At 36.7% G+C, this 21,962-nt stretch overlaps 2 protein-coding genes across 13 annotated transcripts in view; both read left to right on the top strand.

The window, feature by feature from the left end:
• LOC117963949 (kinesin-like protein KIF28) overlaps positions 1-10,517 on the top strand; it is a 55,601-nt gene extending 45,084 nt beyond the window's left edge. For 10 of the 12 annotated variants that reach the window (XM_058991469.1, XM_058991464.1, XM_058991463.1 and 7 more), the window contains 6 exons: positions 1,652-1,786; positions 4,124-4,290; positions 5,963-6,072; positions 6,426-6,579; positions 7,445-7,605; positions 8,167-10,517. In XM_058991469.1, coding sequence (XP_058847452.1) covers positions 1,652-1,786; positions 4,124-4,290; positions 5,963-6,072; positions 6,426-6,579; positions 7,445-7,605; positions 8,167-8,331 — 892 coding nt within the window. In that variant the 3' untranslated portion in view covers positions 8,332-10,517. Of the gene's footprint in view, positions 1-1,651; positions 1,787-4,123; positions 4,291-5,962; positions 6,073-6,425; positions 6,580-7,444; positions 7,606-8,166 lie in introns of those variants that run through there. The other 2 variants (XM_058991470.1, XM_058991471.1) reach the window with 2 other exon arrangements.
• Positions 10,518-10,768: 251 nt separating this feature from the next.
• Positions 10,769-21,345, top strand: LOC131698649 (transmembrane protein 179-like). The gene is made up of 4 exons (XM_058991473.1): positions 10,769-11,420; positions 13,412-13,549; positions 15,726-15,804; positions 17,080-21,345. Exons 1-4 carry the CDS (start codon positions 11,119-11,121, stop codon positions 17,257-17,259), a joined length of 699 nt encoding a protein of 232 aa, XP_058847456.1. The 5' UTR covers positions 10,769-11,118; the 3' UTR covers positions 17,260-21,345.
• The last annotated feature ends 617 nt before the right edge of the window (positions 21,346-21,962 follow it).

The following is a 21,962-nucleotide window of genomic DNA, read 5'->3' as shown; positions in this document are numbered from 1 at the left end:
AGCTGCTGCAATGCAGTGTAGCCATTATATATAGAAAGTATTCTATTTTATGACACTACGACTATGGTTTGTGCAGGCTTGTTGCCAAAAGAGTATAAAACTAGATTAATAGTTACATTAACTGTATGTTGCATGCCGAATAAAAAAAAAAAACCTGTCTGACAAGAATAATATATTCTCATGAAAATAATTCAAGCACATCTTATTATCAGCACATTAAACACGTGTTCTGAAATAAAGTAATATCCTCTTAATTACTGCATTCTGAGGTATGATTCCACTCCAATCACAATGGAAAACTATATGCCTCAAAACAGTAAATGAAAAGTTTTGAAAATGTCTTGAAAGCAAGGAAAGATAACACCGTCCGTGCCCAATTTTTCACAGTGAGAAAATTACCCATGTCATACATTTGCCCACTGTGGAAAATATTTACTCTAAAGGAGGAAATAAAAAAAAAAATAGCATATATACATCTGCTTTTAGCATTAACACAGACAGACCTGCCCATTGCAAAATGAAGATCAAAGTCGAACTTGCTCCTATCAATACAAATTCCCTGGTACAATGTTTTGTGCATGAATGGTTTGTGCCTAATGGAAGTTCCATATTCAGTTTATTTCATACAAACCAAATGGTCTGGATTTGCATAATGTCTTTGCACTGGAGGTTTTGACCTAGTGTGTGCTGTTGTGTAGTGATCATGTGTTCATTGCTTAGGTAAATCATGTTTGTATGGATATGGAGGTCAGGATGTAGACAGGTGCATCTAGTATTAGGGGTCCACTGAATACTGGAGTAAGAGATGCTATGATGTGATTTTATACACAATATACATTAAACTGCCACTCATGATTTGTGTTCGTCTTGCTTTATTTAGAAACTAGGTCTGTACCACAGCTTTCATCCTTTAGTCTGACATACTGTATATGGTACAGCTATTACATTTAATGATGAAACATCCAGTCAAATATTTTAAAAGCCATGATGTAAACAAAAAGGTCATCAGGTTTCGACTTTGTTTATTCTGTGTTGTTTTTTAACGTTAGGACATTTGGTTGTAGGATGTCCAAAATGTTTAGTTTAAATCAAATGGTAAAGGCCATGTGTTAGCATGATAAATCATACGCCGAAACAGAGACACAAAGATATCTTGGTATTAGGATTGCCAAAACTCTCCATCATCTATATTTTAATTAAACGCAGTTTATAATTTATTTAGATTGCTTATAACATGATACATCTTATTAAAACACATAGCAGTATGGAGTGATTGGCCAAAAAACTGTAGATCTTCTAGTATACACTGTATGCATGTGGTCACATTACGTGTCATGTCATGATCCACTAGACTTATAAAAGCTGTGTGAGAGTTGTGCGAAGCTAATCTGCAACAATCACGGGAAAGCAGAATGATCTCTGTCACTACACACATGATAGTGCAGCCAACTCGTCCATTAATGTAGTGGCTGCATTATTGACCAACGTGCCTATCAAGACAGTCCCCCTTGTGTTCCAGGAATGTTTGTTGAAAACTAAAAAAGGCCAGCATTGGAACAATATTTTTTCTAATAAACAATAAGTGCTCTTCAGCCATTCTTGGCTTTGTGGCCCGCGGATCCTCCTGCATGTCTGTTTCATGTCTCCTCAGCCCGCTGGGGGAGGAAGCCGCTGTTGTTGATCTGGAGGATCTCCTGGGTAGACGGATGGACTTTCAGGTGCAGATTAGTCAGTGTTTGGGAGTGAAATGGATTAAAGAACAAAACAGCAGGGGCATTCAGATCGGGTGAGGATTTACTTTTATCTGTAAACCAACGAGGATATCATAAAGAGCCTGGGGCATCTGAGGCAATGGGCCAATTAGTTCAGATATGAAGAACATATTGTTTTGATGTTTGTCATCAGGCATTACCTAATCTATGACATAGAGGGCTTAAAATCCCTTTAAATCCTGGTTTCTTGAGAAATGTAAAGAAACTAGGACTTCAAAACGGTATTGTATTAAGCGGCAAGCATTAAAGATTTGATTTTTAAGGATTTACTTTTCTTTTTGTTTCAAGTATAAAATGTATAAAATAGCAACACCAAACATAAAGGCCAGAGCTTTCTGCACATCAAGGTCAGAAGTCAGAGAAATGTTATGATAAAATGTCTTGACACACCAGTCTCACTCATTGTATTTTGGGGGGTTTATTTATCATGACTTTCTCCCTGTCAAAGAAATGTTGATATCGGAATGTCATTATTTTTTAGTCCTATATCTGCATGGATATATAGTTGTAATAAAACTCTCTGCCGGGCACTGATTCATGACAAAACTGTCTTGCTCTGGCAGCATGAAGAAAATCACTCCAGATAGGCTCTTTATTACTCTGCCACAATCTATAAATTATTGGAGAAGTGAAGAACATGGGAAAAAAAACCTGTGATACTCTACCCAGAACCAAGAAATTAAAGGGATTTAGAAATTAAGCAAAATGGTGGTTCAGGCAGGGAACTCACTTTTAATCGTAGAACAAACTGTGTAAACAATACTTCCAACTATCGGCAGTGAAGAGATTTAAATCTTACCGCAATCCATTACATCCCTCCTGTGTGCCACAGTTCGTCTCCTCCTGCTCCCCAGCCTCCCCTTGCTGTTTGGCTTTGTCTAACGGAGAAGGCAGCTATCCTGCCCCCCTGCCCATGGCTTTCCTATGGTCAGCCTCTCCACTTATCTGTAAGCTCATTTATGGACAGGTGTACCTCAAAAGGCCAAAGAATGTAGTGTACAAATATTGTAATAGTGTTGTCTAGTCTAAGCTTTAATAAATAATCAGAGAAATTAGATTTCTGAATGAACTGGACTAAAAAGTGAAATTTAATAATTGTGTTACATGGAGGTAATAAATATCATAATAAAGGGGGGTACAAAACTAAAACAGGTCCACCACGAGAAACATCTTGGCGTTTTAGTAGACAAGAGTTGCGTCGCACAGTGAAGAACTTATCTGAAGCAGCAGAGAGGAGCAGCAACTGGCTGTGGTTGAGACGGAAAGATTCTGGCTGGGGACAGGTAAGTAAGCTGGGCTGAGTTGAGTGGGGGACGGAGGGGGGTGATGCTGGGACGCCAGAATCACCGTCGAGCCCTCTTGAGGTGTCGTGGGCTAGTCGACGAAACACTGAGGATGGAAGGTGCCCACTTGAAAACCCCAGAGATGTACCCTACTTAGCTCAATCCAGACGGTTGTCATGCTGATGCGCTGGGGAGGCCGCACTTTGGTTGATCCCCGGAGCCAGCATCGCAGCCGTTGTGTGTGCTGATGCGCCAGGGAGGCAAAATAAGCTGATCCCTGGAGCCAGCATTACACTTCAGCCATTAACACCAGACAGAAGGATATCTACATCATCATATGGAAGGAAACGTAAATGGATGGAGACGCATATGGATCACATTAGTTTACTGTAAAGCTACGTCTTAGTTGGTGCTTATCTTGGCGAGAGCCGAGTTCAAATCAGCATGAAGTTTTAACATCTACTCTCGTGTAATGGAAATCGTAGACTAGTCACCATCAACAACCAGACAATGTAGGGAGGCAATGAAAAAGGCAAACAGAATGCTGAGTTACGTAGGTAGGTTGAGGGTTAAAAGGTATGAGTTATAAAAATAGGTTGAGAGAACTGGCTTAATTTAGAACCAAAAAATGGTTAAGGAAGACTGTCAAGGAGTTAAGGTTAACCTTCGTAAATATTTTAACAGCAGCACAGAGACCATGGCCAGAAGACACACTTGGAAATTGAGCAGAGGCAGACTTAGAACAGAGGGTAGGAGACACTTTTTGCACAGAGAGCGATGAGTGTATGGAATGTGTTACCAAGCCACGTTGTTGCTGCCTAGAACTGACTAGACAAAGTTCTGGGATCAATCAACTGCTAGGAACCGGATGGACTAAATGTCCTTTTCTCATCCGTAACTTTTATTATGTTATGTAAAAGTAGAAAGTTCATTAATGTATGGTACATTTCCGTTGTTAAAATTGGACACCAGCAATGTCACAGTTTGTTGGCACAATTCCTAAACATCATAGGTTCCTAGTTTGAACAACCAGCTCACATTACATTTTTGTTATTTTGTAATCTGCAGATTTCAGATATATGAGCTCCCTATTGTGTTTTACACAAACAGCAGCTGGGGAAATATTAACCCGACATTAGCCTACTCTGTGCACGTCACCATCCAGCATGTCACCATGGACTTTCTAAACTACTTGAAAACTCATGCCATCATACTGGAGCTCTTTGGACTCCAAGGTCAGTGTACTTTTTTATATATATTTCTGAGGAGCTATGCAAGCACTGTGTTTTAAACATGCCTGTGTGAAATTATATCCTATTAGACTATACACTATCTATAGTGCTCAGTGTATTTTAAATGTATAAATCATTGCGTTGAAATAACACTAATGTGTTTTGGATAGGCTACACATTACATTATTAACAAAAATATAAATCTGTACAGTAAGCGTATACAGTATACAGTAGTAAAATCTTAGCCTATAGGCTACCGGTATGGTAACACAAAATAAATCATGATGCTAAAATAAAATATTATTTTAAATTGAAACTAAATGATTTTAGCGTTTGTATTATTATTATTATTATTATTATTATTATTATTATTATTATTATTATTATTAACATGGCAGCCTAGACACAAAGTAGATCATGGTACCACATTGACAAGTTATGATACTTACAGGAGGACAGTCAATTCTTGTTAATATGAATTATAAAGGACCAGCAACACATTTTGCATTATACCACTAATTCGTATTATCATTAATAGCCTATAAGCCAAATATATACTGTCTGTTTTTATTTCAGTTAGTCAGTGGTGCAGTGCTAAATTGTGCACAATTACAAACCACCTGCACATTAATAGAATAGGTGTGTTTCCTATTCCTATACAGATGCTCAGAATGAGCTGGCAGGGTTAGTGGCACATGTGTGCAGTCTATTGCTCCCAACATGTTGGGGAAACCAGAAATGTCATAAAAATTTGTTTTCAAGGCTTGTAAGTACACCCTGCATTGAGCACAACTGGCAACGCACGAGAAAAAAGCGTACTGGGAAATGCCAGCAACAATTGCGACTGTTTAAAACATGCTGCGACTGTTTAAAATATGTTAACAAACTGATGCAATAGTCGCAATTGCCTGCAGCTTTCATACATCTCGTTGTAGTATTTGAGAACCCTCATTTGCACTATCATCACCCCTTTTTGCGAATTTATGCAGGAACACCCATAATTACATAGTCATCAAAGGTTGAACCACAAAGAAAAACTGCTGCCGCAAAGCATTCCCTAAAAAGTCGCAAATAACACTGTGCTTGTCTAGCGAATTTCATCCAAGACTTCCAACTTGTTTGAGATGATTTTGTGACACTTTAATAAACCTACCCCTATGTCTTACCTTTCTACTATTCTTTTAAGGTGAAATAATTTTGATTTCACTAAATTCCTTAGAAATGCGTCATCTCTGCTGTGAATTGTAGAATTGTAGTCATGGGCAAGATGTGATCTTTCATTAAACCTGACAAAGAAAATACATTTCCCAGTTTGCACAGTGATAGTTTAAAACCAATGATATCTGATACTATAATAGGTTAAATAATGTTCAAAATTTCACCCCAGCAGTGTCTTCAGGATAAATGCACTGCTAAAAGCATGTCACACTGAAACAACTGACATAACCTGAAGAGCAGGCTTTAGATATGGCATCATCCACTCATCCTGATACTAAAGCACATCTAAAACCAAAAGAACAAGAAAGACATGAAAGAATATTGATGAAAAAACACCCCAAACAAGTAAATTAGCACAGTTCTAGAGCTGTCAAAATGTCATTGTTGTTTGATATTACTTTTTACACTGCATGTTTTCAATTTTCTGTTGTTGCTTATGCTGTTTTTGTTGACACAGAGGGCTGTCCTGAAATGGAGACTTCATATGCTGACATCCAGCTTTCTAATGAGGGGACTGTTTTGCTGGACATGTGCTACCAGGACTCCCAGCAATCATGCACATCAACGGTATATAGTTGCTCTTTGCTTTTTGTTATTTGGTGTTTCTGACAATGATAAATCGCATTTTTGAGATTGTAAGAGCCTGGAAAAGCACAGTGAAGCATTGCAAAAAGAAGTTAAGGTATGCATGTTTCCACTAATAATTTATTAAATTTAGATTGTTTGGCTTATCCCTTGTCTATTAATACACAGATTTACCATAGAGTGCGTCAGTAATTTATTTGGATAATCTACTACTATACCTACTCAGTTCTAGACCACCCATTTATTTTCTTAGGATGGTAGGGGCATCCCCGTGGCAAGGTGGTGGTCTTTGGTGTATGTCAGAAAAAATGTTTTTGTTCCTTCATACATTTTAGGATTCTGGCAATGACTTCTCAGAACTTCATGAAAGACTCTTACACTTGGAATTAGAATGCGACAAGTTGAGAGAAGAAAACCGGGTCTTGAAGACTGAAAACTTTGAAATGAGAGGGGAAATGGAAGAGCGAGCTAGACAGGGTCCAATTCCAGGTAGGTTTAGTGGTCAAAACAAGGAATCAGCCAAGAGCAATCCTAGGAGTTGTATGCTTTCAAGTACATTTGTTTATCAATGTTTTATGTATTATTTTATAAAGTGGAATGATTATAGTGTTTTCCCATGTATTTGGGTGTAGTTTGCTCTGAAGACTTGTATCACGGTTCCTATGCCATGTGTCTTTAAAGCTTTAGGCCATGGGCACATATGTATATTTTTAAGGTTGAGGGCATGATCATTTTCTATCTTTTAATAAGCTTCTTATTCCAAAATGCAGAATAAAATGACGTTAAAATACAGATATAAGAAATAGCACAAAAGCAGAGATCGAGTGAGGATTGTATTGGATAGCGGGGCACAAAATTATTATTTGATTATTCAGATTGAACTCTCCACTGAAACCAGGTTCTGACCACCAGGTGAGGGTCATTGTTGTTGATTGATCTAATTTACCATTCAAAATGAAACAAGTGAAGAAACAGCTGCTTGGATTTGTGATGATTGCTGTACACAGGAAATCCAAGCAGCTGTTTCTTCACTTGTTTCATTTTCTGTGAAGGATAGCAATCATCACAACTCCAAACAGCTGTCTCTTCAGTTGTTTTACTTGGAATGGTAAATTAGTCCAATTAACATGAATTACCCTCACCTGTGGGCAGCTTATACGAATAATCGGTTTGTGCAGCTCGAGTATTTGATTTACTTCCCCTACCAATACATCAGCATTGTAGAATCACAGAATATGTTAGCTGCCAAGGCACAGCTTTGAGGACCATATACTGTACCCTTTTTTGCAGTACTTTAGTATAAAGGAATAGCTTTATTAATCTTCACACAACTCCATCTGTTTCTTTGCCACAGATACTACCTCTATCTCAGAGAAATTATCTAACGACAGACTGAGCGGACGATCTGCCTTTCCAAATTTTGATGCCGAGTTCGCCAAAGCACTAAAGAGGTTTTATTTTGGAATGAACGGAGTAAAAGGAAAACTAAATCATCTGAAGGAGATACGACCTTTGGTAATTTCAAACAGATTTTCTCTTCCCTTAGTCCTGATGTTATGTGATAAAGCAGAAGAAAAAAAATGCAATAACAATCTAGTGATGTATTTTTTAAACACACATATCCTGGGGCCAGAAAAACCTTGACATGCAGTTGTCTACAGAAAATACGTTGACATGCAGCATCTGGAGTACAACATGCAGCCGTCTCTCTTAGCAGATATCCCTATAAGGCAGAGGAGTTTGTCAATGTTAAGCATTATATTATAGAGGATATACACTACCCTTCTACGTGTTGGAAGGGACTGATGCATAAATGGTTTTTGGTGGAGAATTTGTTTTACTAATACTTGCTTAATAAATATCGTGATATCCCTAATCAGAAAATAGTATTCAAGACTTTAATGAACATGTTGTCTCACAAGTACAATGGCAATTCAAATTTAAAATGACTGGGAGAGATATTGTTTTGGTCTCCCATTGTTTTCTATGAAGGTAACCGGCATTACAACCTTCTTTAGGGAAAAGGTTGAAGTAATGGTACTATTTTAATTGGTTTATTTTACTTTCTGTCCCCAGGATGAATATAACATTCGTTCCTTGCAGTATTTTGTTGATGAGAGAATTGAGCTGATTAAGGAGTTTGGGGGAGACCTTGAGGGTTGTGTTGGGAAAATGAAAAGTGACGTGGAGAAGATAATCCAGAAAAAGAAAGAGATTCACCTCGCACTTTCAGCAAAATAGATTTTACATGCTAGATTGGGCAAGCAAATACTGTAGATCAGAGATCTACTGGAGAGCTACGGGGTCTGATTTTTGTTTCAACAGAGCTTTCAATTACTTAATTAAACCAATTATTGATTTACTTAGTTAAGATTAACATGTGTTCCAGATCTTTAGCCACTGATGATGTAAAGACACCTATAACGTGCCTCACAGCACACCAGGGCGTGCGGTAAGAACTGTCTTACCAGGCACCCTGTCGTGGGTTATTTCTTACTAGAATAATGCATGAATTCTGTAAAAAGTACTATAACGTAATGTAATAAGTATATTGATCTGTAGCAGAATTTGTATATATTTAGCATAACATACTTTTTTAATGCGAAGTGATATTAACTGTAATATGTATATGTAGAACTGCTGGTGTGATATTAATATATCCAATTTGATTAATATATCAATGCATTTTTTTCTGTGCTTGAACTCATGGTAATGGTGGTAGGGATGATGATGATTATTATGATGATGATTATTGTTATTATTATCATTGATGAAGAAACATATGAGTTAGCAGAGTGCGTTATTTTATGAAGAAGACATTAGCCGAAATATTTGTCAACTGTACTTAACTTTCTTTCTAGTTTTTAATTGAGAAACAATTCCCTTACAAGCTCTAAAATTGATGCTGGACTACAGCCATGTATTTCTAGGTCTTTTTTTTTTTTTTAAATCTTTGTTCTGCTTTAAACAAAATGGAATACAACCACACATGTCCAGATCTCATTCTTGAATAGATTGTATTGCTTGTGTGACACTGGCCAAAAAAGGTGACCTGCTATTGGGCTGTAACTTACTGAATAGTTGAGAATGCTTAAACTCTCTAATTTTCTCAGCCAGTCATGTATAAAAATACTATAGAGCAAGTACAGCCAACAGAGTTAAAAACAAGTGACTTACTATGAAGATATTTAAAATGACAGATTGGGTTATGGATTACTCTACATTAACTTGAAGGAAGAACTATATACCATAAATTACTTTTTTCATCCTTGTTAGTGATTCACATTCCATAATAAGCCTTTCATGGCTGACTGAATTCATTGGGTTGACAAGGTAAGTAAATCTGACAGAGCCAGTCATGTTTTTGTATCCAGCTTATTCGTATGAGCCGCTTTTCATAGTAATATTAGAAATAATTCCATGCATCATTTTCCCTTAAAATGATTCCCCTAATATTAGTATACACTATTATGTAGTAGTTGCAATCAGAGCATGTTAAACAGTATATTAATTTTTAAACCTGATCAAATAAGTGTAGCCCATAAGATTACAATATCCAGTATCCAGCCCTCAAATACCTGCACTTAGGACTACATTTAAAAGCATAGGGATTTCTAAATGGAAAGGGATTCTATTCAGCAAAGAAATCACACTAATAAGTGGTGGAGTTAAAGTGTTATTGGTGCTAATAAAGGTTACATAGTAAAAAGAAGTTTTATTAACACACATTTTTCCTACAGTTTTTTTTAAACATGTTTAAAATGTGTCCTGCTTAGGTCTTTGTGTGTTTAGAAAAATGTTTTTATTAGTTTGATACCACCAATAATTAAATATGTTTTGAGAATAGGAGCTGTTCCACACTAAATTGACACTTATCTTATTGGTCTGGATAATTAAATAGTATTGATTTGAAGTTTCAAACTCAGAGCCACTCCATTTGTAAACCTATTTTCTATGAATAGGATACACATCTTATCAACATTTGTAGCTATGTTTCAATATTACCTCATCCTGCAAAATCCATCTCTAGTTTTGTTTTAATTAATATATTTCATTTTATTTGTATACATTTTTGTATACTTTATCTGTAGATTACAGTTATTGGAAAGGACTAGGCTTGAAATATAATGAAGAGGCTGTGATATGATACTATATTTTATGATTAAGTTTTTATGATTAAGTTAAGTTTAGATGTATATGGTTGATAAAGCATTTAGAAACGCAAAACATGCAATAAGGTAATTGGTCATTTTTGTATATGAAAGTCAGATAGGAAAACAGTTGCTGTTGACTGGAAAAATGAAAACATAAATTAACCTGCATTCATCTACAAATAGAAAAAGCGTGGCGCTGTCCAAGGTGCTGAAATGGCACCACTGCTTGAAGTTTGTATGCAACATACGGCTGCAACATAAATGATAATTCAAGTCAGGTTTTAATTGCATTATATATATATATATATATATATATATATATATATATATATATATATATATATATATATATATATATATATACTGTATATATATATATATATATATATATATATATATAGAGAGAGAGAGAGAGAGAGAGAGAGAGAGAGAGAGAGAGAGAGAGAGAGAGAGAGAGAATTATGTTTACATTATGTATTTAATACTTGTTGTAAACGTCTTTGTGGAAGAATGCACACGTTTTTGGAAAGGTTAAGTGAGTATATCTGGTAATGTAATATTCAAACTCAATATATTTACTTATGCTGTGGTTATAAACAGTATTCAGATTTATAATGAAACATACAAAATAGTGCTTATAATATTAGCACGAAACAAAAGTCATATATAAAAAATAGACTATATTTAATGCACTTAACAGAATAAATAATACTGATTGAAATACACCCGTGATACAGTTGCACATGTCATTACTGCTAGTCATCACATAGTTCTACATTACCAGTTACTTTCTGTATGGTTTACTTTATGCGTCAGTGTGTCAGTGCACACTGCGCAACTGCCGTTTCTCTAGGCACTGAAAAAGAGAACAAAAATGGCTCTCGATAATTTTCTCTTTGCCCAGTGTATACTTTATTTTTTGGCTTTTCTCTTTGGGTTTATCGCCGTAGTTCCGTTATCTGAAAACGGTGATGATTTCCAAGGGAAATGTCTGCTATTTACTCGGGGGATGTGGCAGAACGAGAACATCACAGTGGAGAAACAGAGGTTTATTGTAGAGGAATGGGGGCCAGAATCTGCTTGTCGTTTCAGCACTTTCGTTGGGATAGTGTCCCTCATTGTATCTGCAGTACAGGCGTGGAGAATACTATTCTACCTCTGCAAGGGTCACGATGAGTGAGTTTTTACTGGGTTTATATCACACTTTTGTTTTTTTCTATCAATGGTGTGTAATTAATGTAATTAGAGAAACAATTGTGTGTCGTTGCGTGCATTGTAAAAATCACTATAAAAAACGCATTTCCCAACAAAATATACATTTTTTAAAAATAATAATTTTACTATTCCTGACGCAAATCAATGTTTAGATATATTTATTAGATTTCCAAGATTGTATGTGAAATACTACGTGTATATTTAATACATTTAAAAATAAATAAATACATAAATAAATAACAGTGTTTTTCTTTCCACACTTAGATATTTTAAGTTGGGCATATAGGAGCACATTTTATTCATTTTGCGTGTCTAAGGGACAAAAACCAACATAATCACAGTTTATGTAACTGCTCCACCCAGAATCAACGCCCTGAGTGGGTTCTGATGAATATCTAACCAGCAAATTGGTAGACATTAAATATACATGCATACGTTTCAGAAACGATTAATGGATGTAATTTATAAAGACTTGATGAACAGGGAGACATTTTAGCTTTGGCTTTCAAAAGACAGATTTCGTCTCAATTAATCATGCGTGTTGTACTGTAGAGAAATCAAAACACAACGAGGGCCTTGACAGATTTCACTATGAGTAGTCATTCATACTATTATAACAAAATGTGATATTTGGGAATATAGTACAATTAAATAGATGAATCTGAAAAGTGCAATATGACCTATTGCTCAGATACATAGGTTTTGCTAAGGTACATTAACTTCTAATACTATGTTATTCCTTATTGTATCCATGGATTTCAGGGTTCTCTATTCTCTGAATGGTTGTCCAAATAGAAAATGAAGGAGGGAGGGATGTGGTGGGCAGCTATCTTTCATTAGCATCGTCATCACAGTAGCTGCAAGTGTAGCTGAATTGAATCAGGTCTGTGGGAAAGGTCATGGTACTTCTGCTGTACACTTCCGTTATCTGTATAGATATAACCCTTTTAATGCAAAACTATATATTTAGGGATGTTTAATATACATCCTGTACCAGAACACATCTTAAATAATTTGAAATTGAATAAGGTTCTTATCTTATCAACAATGTTTACTTAGTTTTGCTAAGATTTTAGTCTTGAGTCTTCAAGTCATGAATGCTATTTAATTAACCTAAAAAAGTAGGAGCATGTAGACTTACCTCACAGTGTTAAATTTGCAAGCAGGTTTCAGTGGGGAAGGAGTCCAACTATTTTTGACGAATACAAACAAAGTGGTCTGTAAACTGAAATGAAATGAAGATGAATATTATTCCTTACAGTACATTAGTCAAATTATCCTTGGGTGTGTCAATTATACTGCTTCTGTAATTGTAGTAAAGGTCACAAAAGGCTCATTCACTTTTCAGATCAACCTAAAAATATATTTTTTTAATCGGTACACCAAGCACCCACCAAACGCATGTATGGAGGGTTCACATAATCTCACATCACAAGAATCATTACATTAAATATAGATTAAATAAAGACATGCTCAGTAGGATCCACGATGTATGACATGATTGTGCTCTGCATGCAATCCAAAGGGTCTGTTTGTGGCTAGAGGTCGATAAGTTTGGAAAAGTTAAATTCAAAGTTAAATTCAAGGCACTTGTTCACCATGTACAGACATACAAATGGTCCACACTGAATGAGAAATATAAAAACCTGAATCTTAGTGGTTATAAAATTACATTCCTCCCACACAGCTCACACAGCTTTGAAACACATGCAATTTCTAATCGACTTAGTAAGAAAGCCAAAGGAGATGTTCTGGTTCTCTGATTTGTGAAATAGGCATGTTGGTGACCATTGCTCTGACAGATCTGCTTGACAGTGCAGTTAATTATGTTGGTCCCTTGCTCTTCTGTGCAGTGTCAAGTCTTTTACATCTGCCCAAAGAAGAATAATTACTGATACAGCTGTTGTTGTGCTTTTCAATGAGTCTAACCTCTAATCTTTCTGTAATTACAGCTCCTTCTTTTATGCCTTCGTAAATCTGCTGGCGAGTTCCTTTGTGGTTTTTGTCATCTTTGTTGCCAGCACAATTGTCAGCGTGGGATTTAACATGTGGTGCGATGCCATCACTGAAAATGGAAGCATGCCAAACAGGTCTGTAGCTTTTCTTCACTTTGCTGGTGTCAATCTCATTAAAGATTCAATGCAGTGACTATACTTTGAGGTCCCATGACAAGTAATTTGTTGGACCCAATACGTAGCTGAAATGCCCTACCTGCTGCTGTCAAAACAAATGGTTTTAGTTTTATTAAAAAAATTGCCAATATACTTGCTTGACCTGGTTGAAAATATGTATTGATTTGTTATTGTGTTAGCTGAGATCATGTGTGCATGCAGATTGCAGCTATTCAGCCAAAATTAAATGGGGACCAGTGATAACATTACTAGTGCTAATAATGACATTAACAATACAATCTTGGTTCACTTGTTTAATGATAACCAAAACATGATTTAATCATATCATTTTTCTCAGTGATGGTACATTATTGAATTGCAATCACAGATCTGATAGCCATGGGCAGATTATGACTTTAGGAGAAATTGTGGAAACAGGATCACTTCTCTCAGTGAGATTCCCTATCAATGTTAGGATGTCCTCAATTTAGATTTTGTTCATGATGAGTAATATTCACTGGAGGATCCAGATTTTGAGTCACAATAAAGATTATAAAGTACATTATAATTGAAAGATTATAAAGTACATTATAAGTAAAGCATTATAAAGTACAATATAAACAGAAACCTCATGTGACCAAATGGCAGAACTGACACAGGCATGTAAAACATGCAGAAACCCAATCATTTTAAAGAGTAACCTGGTATGGTCATGAAATATAGCTTTCAGAAGGATGCCTTTAAATGTGTCTTTAAATTGTCACTCACACCTGAAATGAGACGTCTGAGGTCTTGAAACCTAGTGATTTTATATGTGGGCTACCATGTTTAGCTACATTCAAAAAGTGCTGCATTAATATGGTCATTTTTAACAACACTATAGAGTTCATAATTCTCACAACATTGTTGAAAACCGGAGAAAATGGAGGTTAGACTGGTTTCCATTGAGCTTGGATTTGTGCTTCTATCAAGGTGCTTGTTAGCAAAAGCGTTAGCTGTTAGCTCCCTGTTACTTCTATTTTTAGCCATACAGCAAAATTAGTTAATTCTTAACACATGCCCTTCTGCTGTGAGTACTGAGTAACTGTAGGCATCTAGCCTCTTTATACCTGAACAGCCTCTTGGTGGCAAACAGTGCATCACAGAGTGTCTCTCTCATAGACATCTTTCCTTTACATACCATCCTCCACAGTTTTAACAATGCTCTGCCAATGCTGCATGAATTATTAATCACTCTGTGTGTGTGTGTGTGTGTGTGTGTGTGTGTGTCTATATATATATATATATATATATATATATATATATATATATATATATATATATATATATATATATATAAAGTTAGAACAGTGAGTTATCACTTTTCATGGCAATTCCAGGTCCATAATTGACTCATAATACAAACTTGATCTAATGTTTATGATTCCATAAGTTAGTGTTCTAAAACACGTCATGTGCTGTAGGGCAGTTTCACTGCAATGGTATAACTACAACCAGACCATATGACCTATTGCACAGGAAGTGATTAGGCACCAGGAAGCAGCAGTACTGTAACAAAGTCAACAAAGAACTAGTTAACAAAGCTTACCATCCACAACTTCAAACAGAATGAACACTAGAAGATGTGGTTGAATGTCATCTTAGAACAGGGAAATCACTCGGATGCTGTATTTTTGATTGTATTTGAAGGTGTGATGGAGTGAAGAGGCTCCATCGATGTGTAGTCCTGCCTCCTGATTTTAGACGCTAGCCTAGCTGATGGAGAACATGCTCTTCTATCATAAGAGGGACGGCAGCGGCCATCTTGGTGAAGGGTGACCCAGCACTTCCTGAAGCTCTCTAGGCAGCTCTCTTTAAGAGTGGCAGATTTGAACTGAATTAGTTTAGACTGCTGCTGCCCCAATTTGATACAGCTAAACTGGAGGCAGGTCTATAGGAAGATCATTGGCCTTTGTTCTCCAGTTTTATTTATTTTTTTTGTTTAGAGGAAACCTGGACTGTGCTAGAAGAGGGCTAACACCTGGGTTTTGTACCTTGGACATCTGTCTCTGAATACTTTGCACACACTCCAGGTTGTCCGTAGGTCACTCTTCCACAGAAGGGTCTATGGATGATAGTTGATAACTCGTTTATAATATTTCCCTCTTTGTTACAGCTGTGAGGAGCTGCAGGATACTGATTTGGAACTACATTTGGACAACTCCTCCTTTTATGACCAGTTTGCCATTGCACAGGTTGGTTGGCTGTACTAAACAATTGTATACACTGTCAGATAACAGGGTAGCATGAAAACTCTTGCTTTTTTATATTCAATGCACAAACTGTCTTGTGTTACTGCTTAAATGCATTCCACTCCAATTCCAGTACCAGCTAGAAAATCAATTACTGATTTAGTGCGAAAATTTACAAAATGGTACTCCTAGTCCCAGTCTTCTTATAATGAAAAATGGGTTTAAAAACAATACCTTAGCAAATTAGTAAAATCTTAGTATCTAACTTGTCCTAAAATTTTAACTCCTTACCAGCTCGCTGTAAAGAGCTTCTGATATATTTGCCCATAATGACAACTTACTGCTGAACCTATTAAGCACAATATCACCATTTCATATACATATGTCTCGTCTGTGTTCAGTGTACTGATCAGCCACTTCATAACCATATTGTATTAGAACTATTTTTGCATTTTTCATACTGTGTTTGGAGATCAATAGCCTCAATTCGCTTGTAGTAGGCCTACATGCACAAGTACAGTATTACTTTTTGATTATAGTACCCTATTAGTTTGTCATTTAAGTTACCTTTTCGGTGTCTTTATATTCAGTGTGGACAATTACATCAGGACTGTACCTGTAGTGTTCTTTGTTTAGTCTGTTGGTTGCTGTTTGGTTTGACTTGAGAGGGTCTACTGAATTCTGTCAAGGTATCCTCAAACACTTTTGAACGTATATCAGACAACAAATCAAAATGTGAGATTTTCATCAGCTATGATCCAATAATTATTCAGTAGTTCAGGACAAACCTCACAACACAGACATTTGAGTTTAAAGAAAAATGTTATTGATGATTATGTGATGTATGAAAGAAACAATTTGGCATCAAACCTGCTTGGTTTGAGGGTCCACCACCTGGCTGTCTGGACAAGGCAGGTGACCCCCATAATAGATTGTACCTAGAAAAGCTACTGAGGTGGAGATGGGGAGGCAGATGGATACAAAATTAATCTAAGAGAGGGGGGGAGTTACATGGGTATTTATATGTTTTTGATAGGTTACATTGAGATGATGAAATGTGTAGTGGCCGTCCCACCTCCTGAACTTTAGTTAACTTCATATCATTAAGTTTATTGTGACCTGTTAGTTTATGTGGCTGTACAGTATGTCTGATGCAGTCTGTAACACATTAGTCCCTGATTCTGAAATCATACATTTAAAAGCTTATCATCTTCATTTTTTCTGAGTTCCAAGTTCACTCACTGCATCACTTATTATGTTTTTTAACCTTTTTTTAAGTTTGGACTGTGGGCTGCCTGGCTGACGTGGCTGGGAATCACTATCCTTTCTTTCCTAAAAGTCTACCACAATTACCGACAGGAAGACCTGCTGGACAGCCTGATCCATGAGAAGGAGCTTCTGCTGGGGAGGTCTTCCAGACGGGGATCAGATCTGGATGACAAGAGTGGCATGATCTAATGTCCACCTCTTTGGAGTTCCATGTTATTTGCATACTTCCTTTGAATTGCCTGTGGTTCTCCCTGCCATAGTTACTTAGATATTTGAGCACAATTAGGTCTATTCCAGGCTGGTTTTGGGTGTAATCTGATCCTTGTGGGGTATATCTATAACACTATAATACCATTGAACCTCAGCAGAACCATTAGCTGGCCACATAATTGCCAACAATGGCAAGAGATTGGGAGAACGTTGATAATGATAAGGTACTATGGTACCACACTGATTACAATTGTCTACTCGTTCATACCATTTGGATGTATGTCAGTATGGATACTATGTTACCATTACCCCTTAGTACAAAACCATTGCATTGCCATTGTAGATCATTTTGTAAGGAAGTGCATTTTTAGAGACAGAAAATACTGTCTTATTTGAGCATGGCTCTGCAGTGAGAGCAGCTTTCAGTCTCCATCACACCTTTGTTGCTCCGAGACAAATGTCGCTGAAAGTACCATGCTAAGAACTCAGTTTTCACATGGGAATGGATGGAAGTCATTCATCACTAAACAAATTATTAGAAAAAAAAAGTTTTAATGCCTGCGCATGGTTTCACAGACGCTGATTAACACTGATCTTGGACAACCCAATTTAACCTTTACTCACTTATCCCATGACTGACTCGGTCATTGAGGATTCAGTTTTTCATTTACCTCCACTTCAGGTGGTCTTTAGTAGCTTGGAGAAGCTCTTACTGCGATTTCCCTATATAGGTGCTCTGGTCACATGGCAAACCACTTCAGCTTCCGCCTCTTTACTGCTGCTAGTAGATGCCTGTGGGATCTAATTATTGTAGTTACTTCTTTAATAGAGCTGTTAGTTTTATGTGCAGAATATGCTATCAGTAGGAAGCTTCTGATACATCTGAAGTCAAAGGCTTCAGTTCTTAATTCTCTTCTTGCTGTTAGAGTCCAGGTTTTTCATCCGTGCAGGTCTGTTGAGAACACAATCGTTCTAAGAAGTTTTATCTTGGATGTACTTGAGATGTTCTTGTCTTTCCAGATTCTGTCAAGTTTTGCAAGTGCTGCTTACAGTCATAAACAAAAATACATTTCAAGAATCACAGTACAAGTAATAATACAATTAAGAGCAAGATAAAAATACAATGACTTTGGTTTTAGCAAGTACAAGAATATGACAAAATACGATTCAATAACAGAGCAGATAACAGTGTCAGTGATAGTTACATCAGTATATAATTAAATACAAAATACTACAGATTAAATAACACTTGTGACAGATTACAGTACTCTAAAGTACATGATTAAATGCAGTAAAATAGGGGGCAGATAAGAGCAAGTAAAGTACATTTAGGAAGAGTGATAAGTGTCCAGAGGGAAAAAAGAGGAGTTCTACATGTGCTGTCTGAAGAGGTGAGTCTTGAGGAGGCGTCGGAAGGTGGTCAGGGACTGGGCAGTCCTGACATCTGTAGGAAGGTCATTCCACCACTACGGAGCGAGGGTGGAGAAGGAGTGGGCTCTGGAGGCAATAATATAATATAATTAAGGAAAAGGTTGAACAGGCATGGCAACAGGAGACATCCATGTCTTACCTCTTGTTTTGCAGAACCAGTTACTCAGTGTGTCACCAGCAAGATATTCACTCTGCATTGTTGTAGATGGCTCCAATGGTTGTTATTATTCTTTTGCTAATGTTAAGCTTCTTCATCACCATCGATAGTGCGTCTTGCCATACATGATCACATGCTTTATTGAAATCTATGAAGTTGTGATGTAGTTCCTGTTGGTGTTATATGTGTTTTTCATTCAGTATTCTCAAGTTGAAGATTGCTTCTTCTAGTTCTGAAAGCTGCTTTTTCTTCTGCAAGTAATGCTTCTAAATGAGGCTTAGCAGAACTTTGCTTGGGTGACTGATCAGCTGATAGTGCGGTGGCTTTTGTACTGGTGAAGGTTCCCTTTCTTGGACATTGGAATCACAGTAGATCGTGCCTATAGGGTTAGCCACCTCCCTGACTTCCAGGTAGTGTTTCATATTTTGTGAAGTATGTCAATGGTGACATCTCCCCCATTTTTCAGCAGTTCTGCAGGTATGCTGTCTATTCATGCTGATTCACCAATTTTCGTACTGCTTCTTCAACTTTTTCTCTGAGTATGGACAAATCCTTAGGTAAGTTCATAATCATTGCTAATCTGGGTCTGTGAAACCAGACCTTAATATAAAAAGTGGTACAGTTTAAAAGGTGTACATAAATGATAGCTAGGGTATGGGAGTGCATTATATACTCTGGATATCCAAACAATTTGAAACAGTTGACCATTGAACTTAATGCCAGCGAAGGCAATGGAAATGGAAGTTTGTAAACAACAAAACTCTATAAAAAGGCATCATAGTTGGCTGGACCTTACGTGCAATACATGCCATCCTTTCTGTGTTACATTCTTTAGTTGCCAAACATTTTGCATGCTGTGTGCTTTAATGGAAGCAATGTTATATATATACAAATTTGAGAGTGGAGTGTGTTCATGCCTACTTCCATTAGCATTGCACGCACTCATTGTTAATTAGTTTTGTCTCATGTATTGCATAGATTTGAGCAGTTTAGAAACCTAATGCTTTGCTTTGATAGATTATTGTTATGGATTTCAGCCTGCTTCGCTAATGCTATCACCTTAAACCTGTGTTTTCCTACTAGGTGATGTCCTATAACATTCTTAAAAAAATCTAGATAAGTGTGGCTTACTTAAAACAGTGTTATAGGAGGCTGTGTGGTCCAGTGGTTAAAGAAAAGGGCTTATAACCAGAAGGTCTCCGGTTCAAATCCCACCTCAGCCACTGACTCATCGTGTGACTCTGAGCAAGTCACTTGACCTCCTTGTGCTCCGTCTTTCGGGTGAGATGTATTTGTAAGTGACTCTGCAGCTGATGCATAGTTCACACACCCTAGTCTCTGTAAGTCGCCTTGGATAAAGGTGTCTGCTAAATAAACAAATAATAATAATAAAGTGTTACTCACTTGTAATATATAAATATTTTAACAGTCTCTTCTAATTGCTTTAATATTAGTGTAGTCAGCCAAATGATTAGGATTGTTTCACAAAAAAGGAAACTCATCTTGAATCTGGCTTTCCTAGCATGTTGACGTCCAAGTGGCTTTCAAAGCACGTTCGTCAGATGCTTCCACTGCCTTCTTGTGCATACTAACAATGGAGACATGCCAGCAATCCTTGAATTATTACGTTTCAGTCACCAGTTTTATTTTGTGGTATTTTTTTTTATTAGACATCGTACATCTAACCCAACTTTCCATAAGCCTCAATGCTCTTTCCTTAACTCAAGGCACCAAGTCTTTAGCCTATTATTATTAATTTCTTAGCAGGCACCCTTATCCAGGGTGACTTACAATTGTATCGCATTATTTTTTATATACAATTACCCATTTATACAGTTTTTACTGGAGCAATCTAGGTAAAGTACCTTGCTCAAGGGTACAGCAGCAGTGTCCTCCACCTAGGATTGAACCCACAACCCTGTGGTCAAGAACCACTACTCCACACTGCTGCAGGCTACATTCCAAAAAGAATCCATCAAAGGATTCACACTTCTCTACTAGTGGAAAGAGACCATTATGTACTGCATGAATGATGTTTTCCTGAGATTTCTTGAATCACTTCAGAGCTCAATTTACTGTTGACTCAGGAGTTATTCAGACTCTTCAGACACCATTAGCCTTTCTCTAACCCTATCTTTTAAAATAAGAATAAAAAAAAAAAATGTAAAGGCACTTCTATTAAAAGTGACAATTGTGTACATTGTAATAACATGCACAAGTATGCACTTTAAAAGACCAATAGACCTTGTTAAACTTGCTGCGGATTTTGTGTTTCTAACTGTTGAGCACAAGTGTAGGTACTGAAGTGTTCTTTCAATGTGTGTACTGTACTTTTATCCATGGGAACAGCTGTTGCATTGTATTGCTTAAACCTATTTAAAGCAAGGCTTCCAAATATTGTGCTGTTAACAGTATTAATTGCAACACAGTATGGAAAGGTAATTTGTAATGGATGATTAAAAGTGTTTTGTGTCTTCTTATTGCTCTCTAATTAAAAGCATAGATATGAATTTCTATTGTTGTTGGCATAATATGTCAGTGTTCTGGTTCAGACCTTACTGTCTCCCCAGGTCTACCACACACATACTATTATGGGGGCTGTACTGGGAAGCAGTCTGTTATTTCAAGGCTCATCAGTAAAAATGTTTTAATTGTTTATTATTAACATGGGACCAAATATTCAAATGTCTTGCGTGTGTCGCAAGGGGAGTTAAATAAAATGTTGTTCCTGTTATTAAGCAGTAGTATAATAGGAAGCAGTGGTATTTAAAAATAACAGAAGCCAGTTTTCACTTCAGTGAAGTAGGCTACAATATTTGTTTTCATTAAAAACTTGTTGAAGCTTGTTGCGTTCTACTCATTTAATCAAACCAAGTAGTGTAAGAATTTGCTTGTATCATTCAAGACGTTTTTCAAATCAAGTAAGCTTATTTCATTTATTTAATGTATAAAAAACTACAGTACAGTCACAGTCCTTCTTTCACAACCTTTATGGCACCTAAATGGTAAAGTAATTAAATGTCCCTGGCAGTGGACTGTCTCTGTTTAGCACACGCAAGAACTTGCAGAATAGATAAAATTGTGTTGAGAATTG

This window comes from Acipenser ruthenus, chromosome 18, assembly GCF_902713425.1.
Source record: "Acipenser ruthenus chromosome 18, fAciRut3.2 maternal haplotype, whole genome shotgun sequence".
Taxonomy (NCBI): domain Eukaryota; kingdom Metazoa; phylum Chordata; class Actinopteri; order Acipenseriformes; family Acipenseridae; genus Acipenser; species Acipenser ruthenus.
This window is presented reverse-complemented; position numbering and strand designations above follow the sequence as displayed.

Bases quoted from the DNA above. Each gene is read 5' to 3' on its own strand.
- LOC131698649 (XM_058991473.1), top strand. From the start codon at position 11,119: ATGGCTCTCGATAATTTTCTCTTTGCCCAGTGTATACTTTATTTTTTG. The intron at 11,421-13,411 runs GTGAGTTTTTAC...CTGTAATTACAG, and splicing joins CTCTGCAAGGGTCACGATGA to CTCCTTCTTTTATGCCTTCG. The intron at 15,805-17,079 runs GTTGGTTGGCTG...CCTTTTTTTAAG, and splicing joins ACCAGTTTGCCATTGCACAG to TTTGGACTGTGGGCTGCCTG.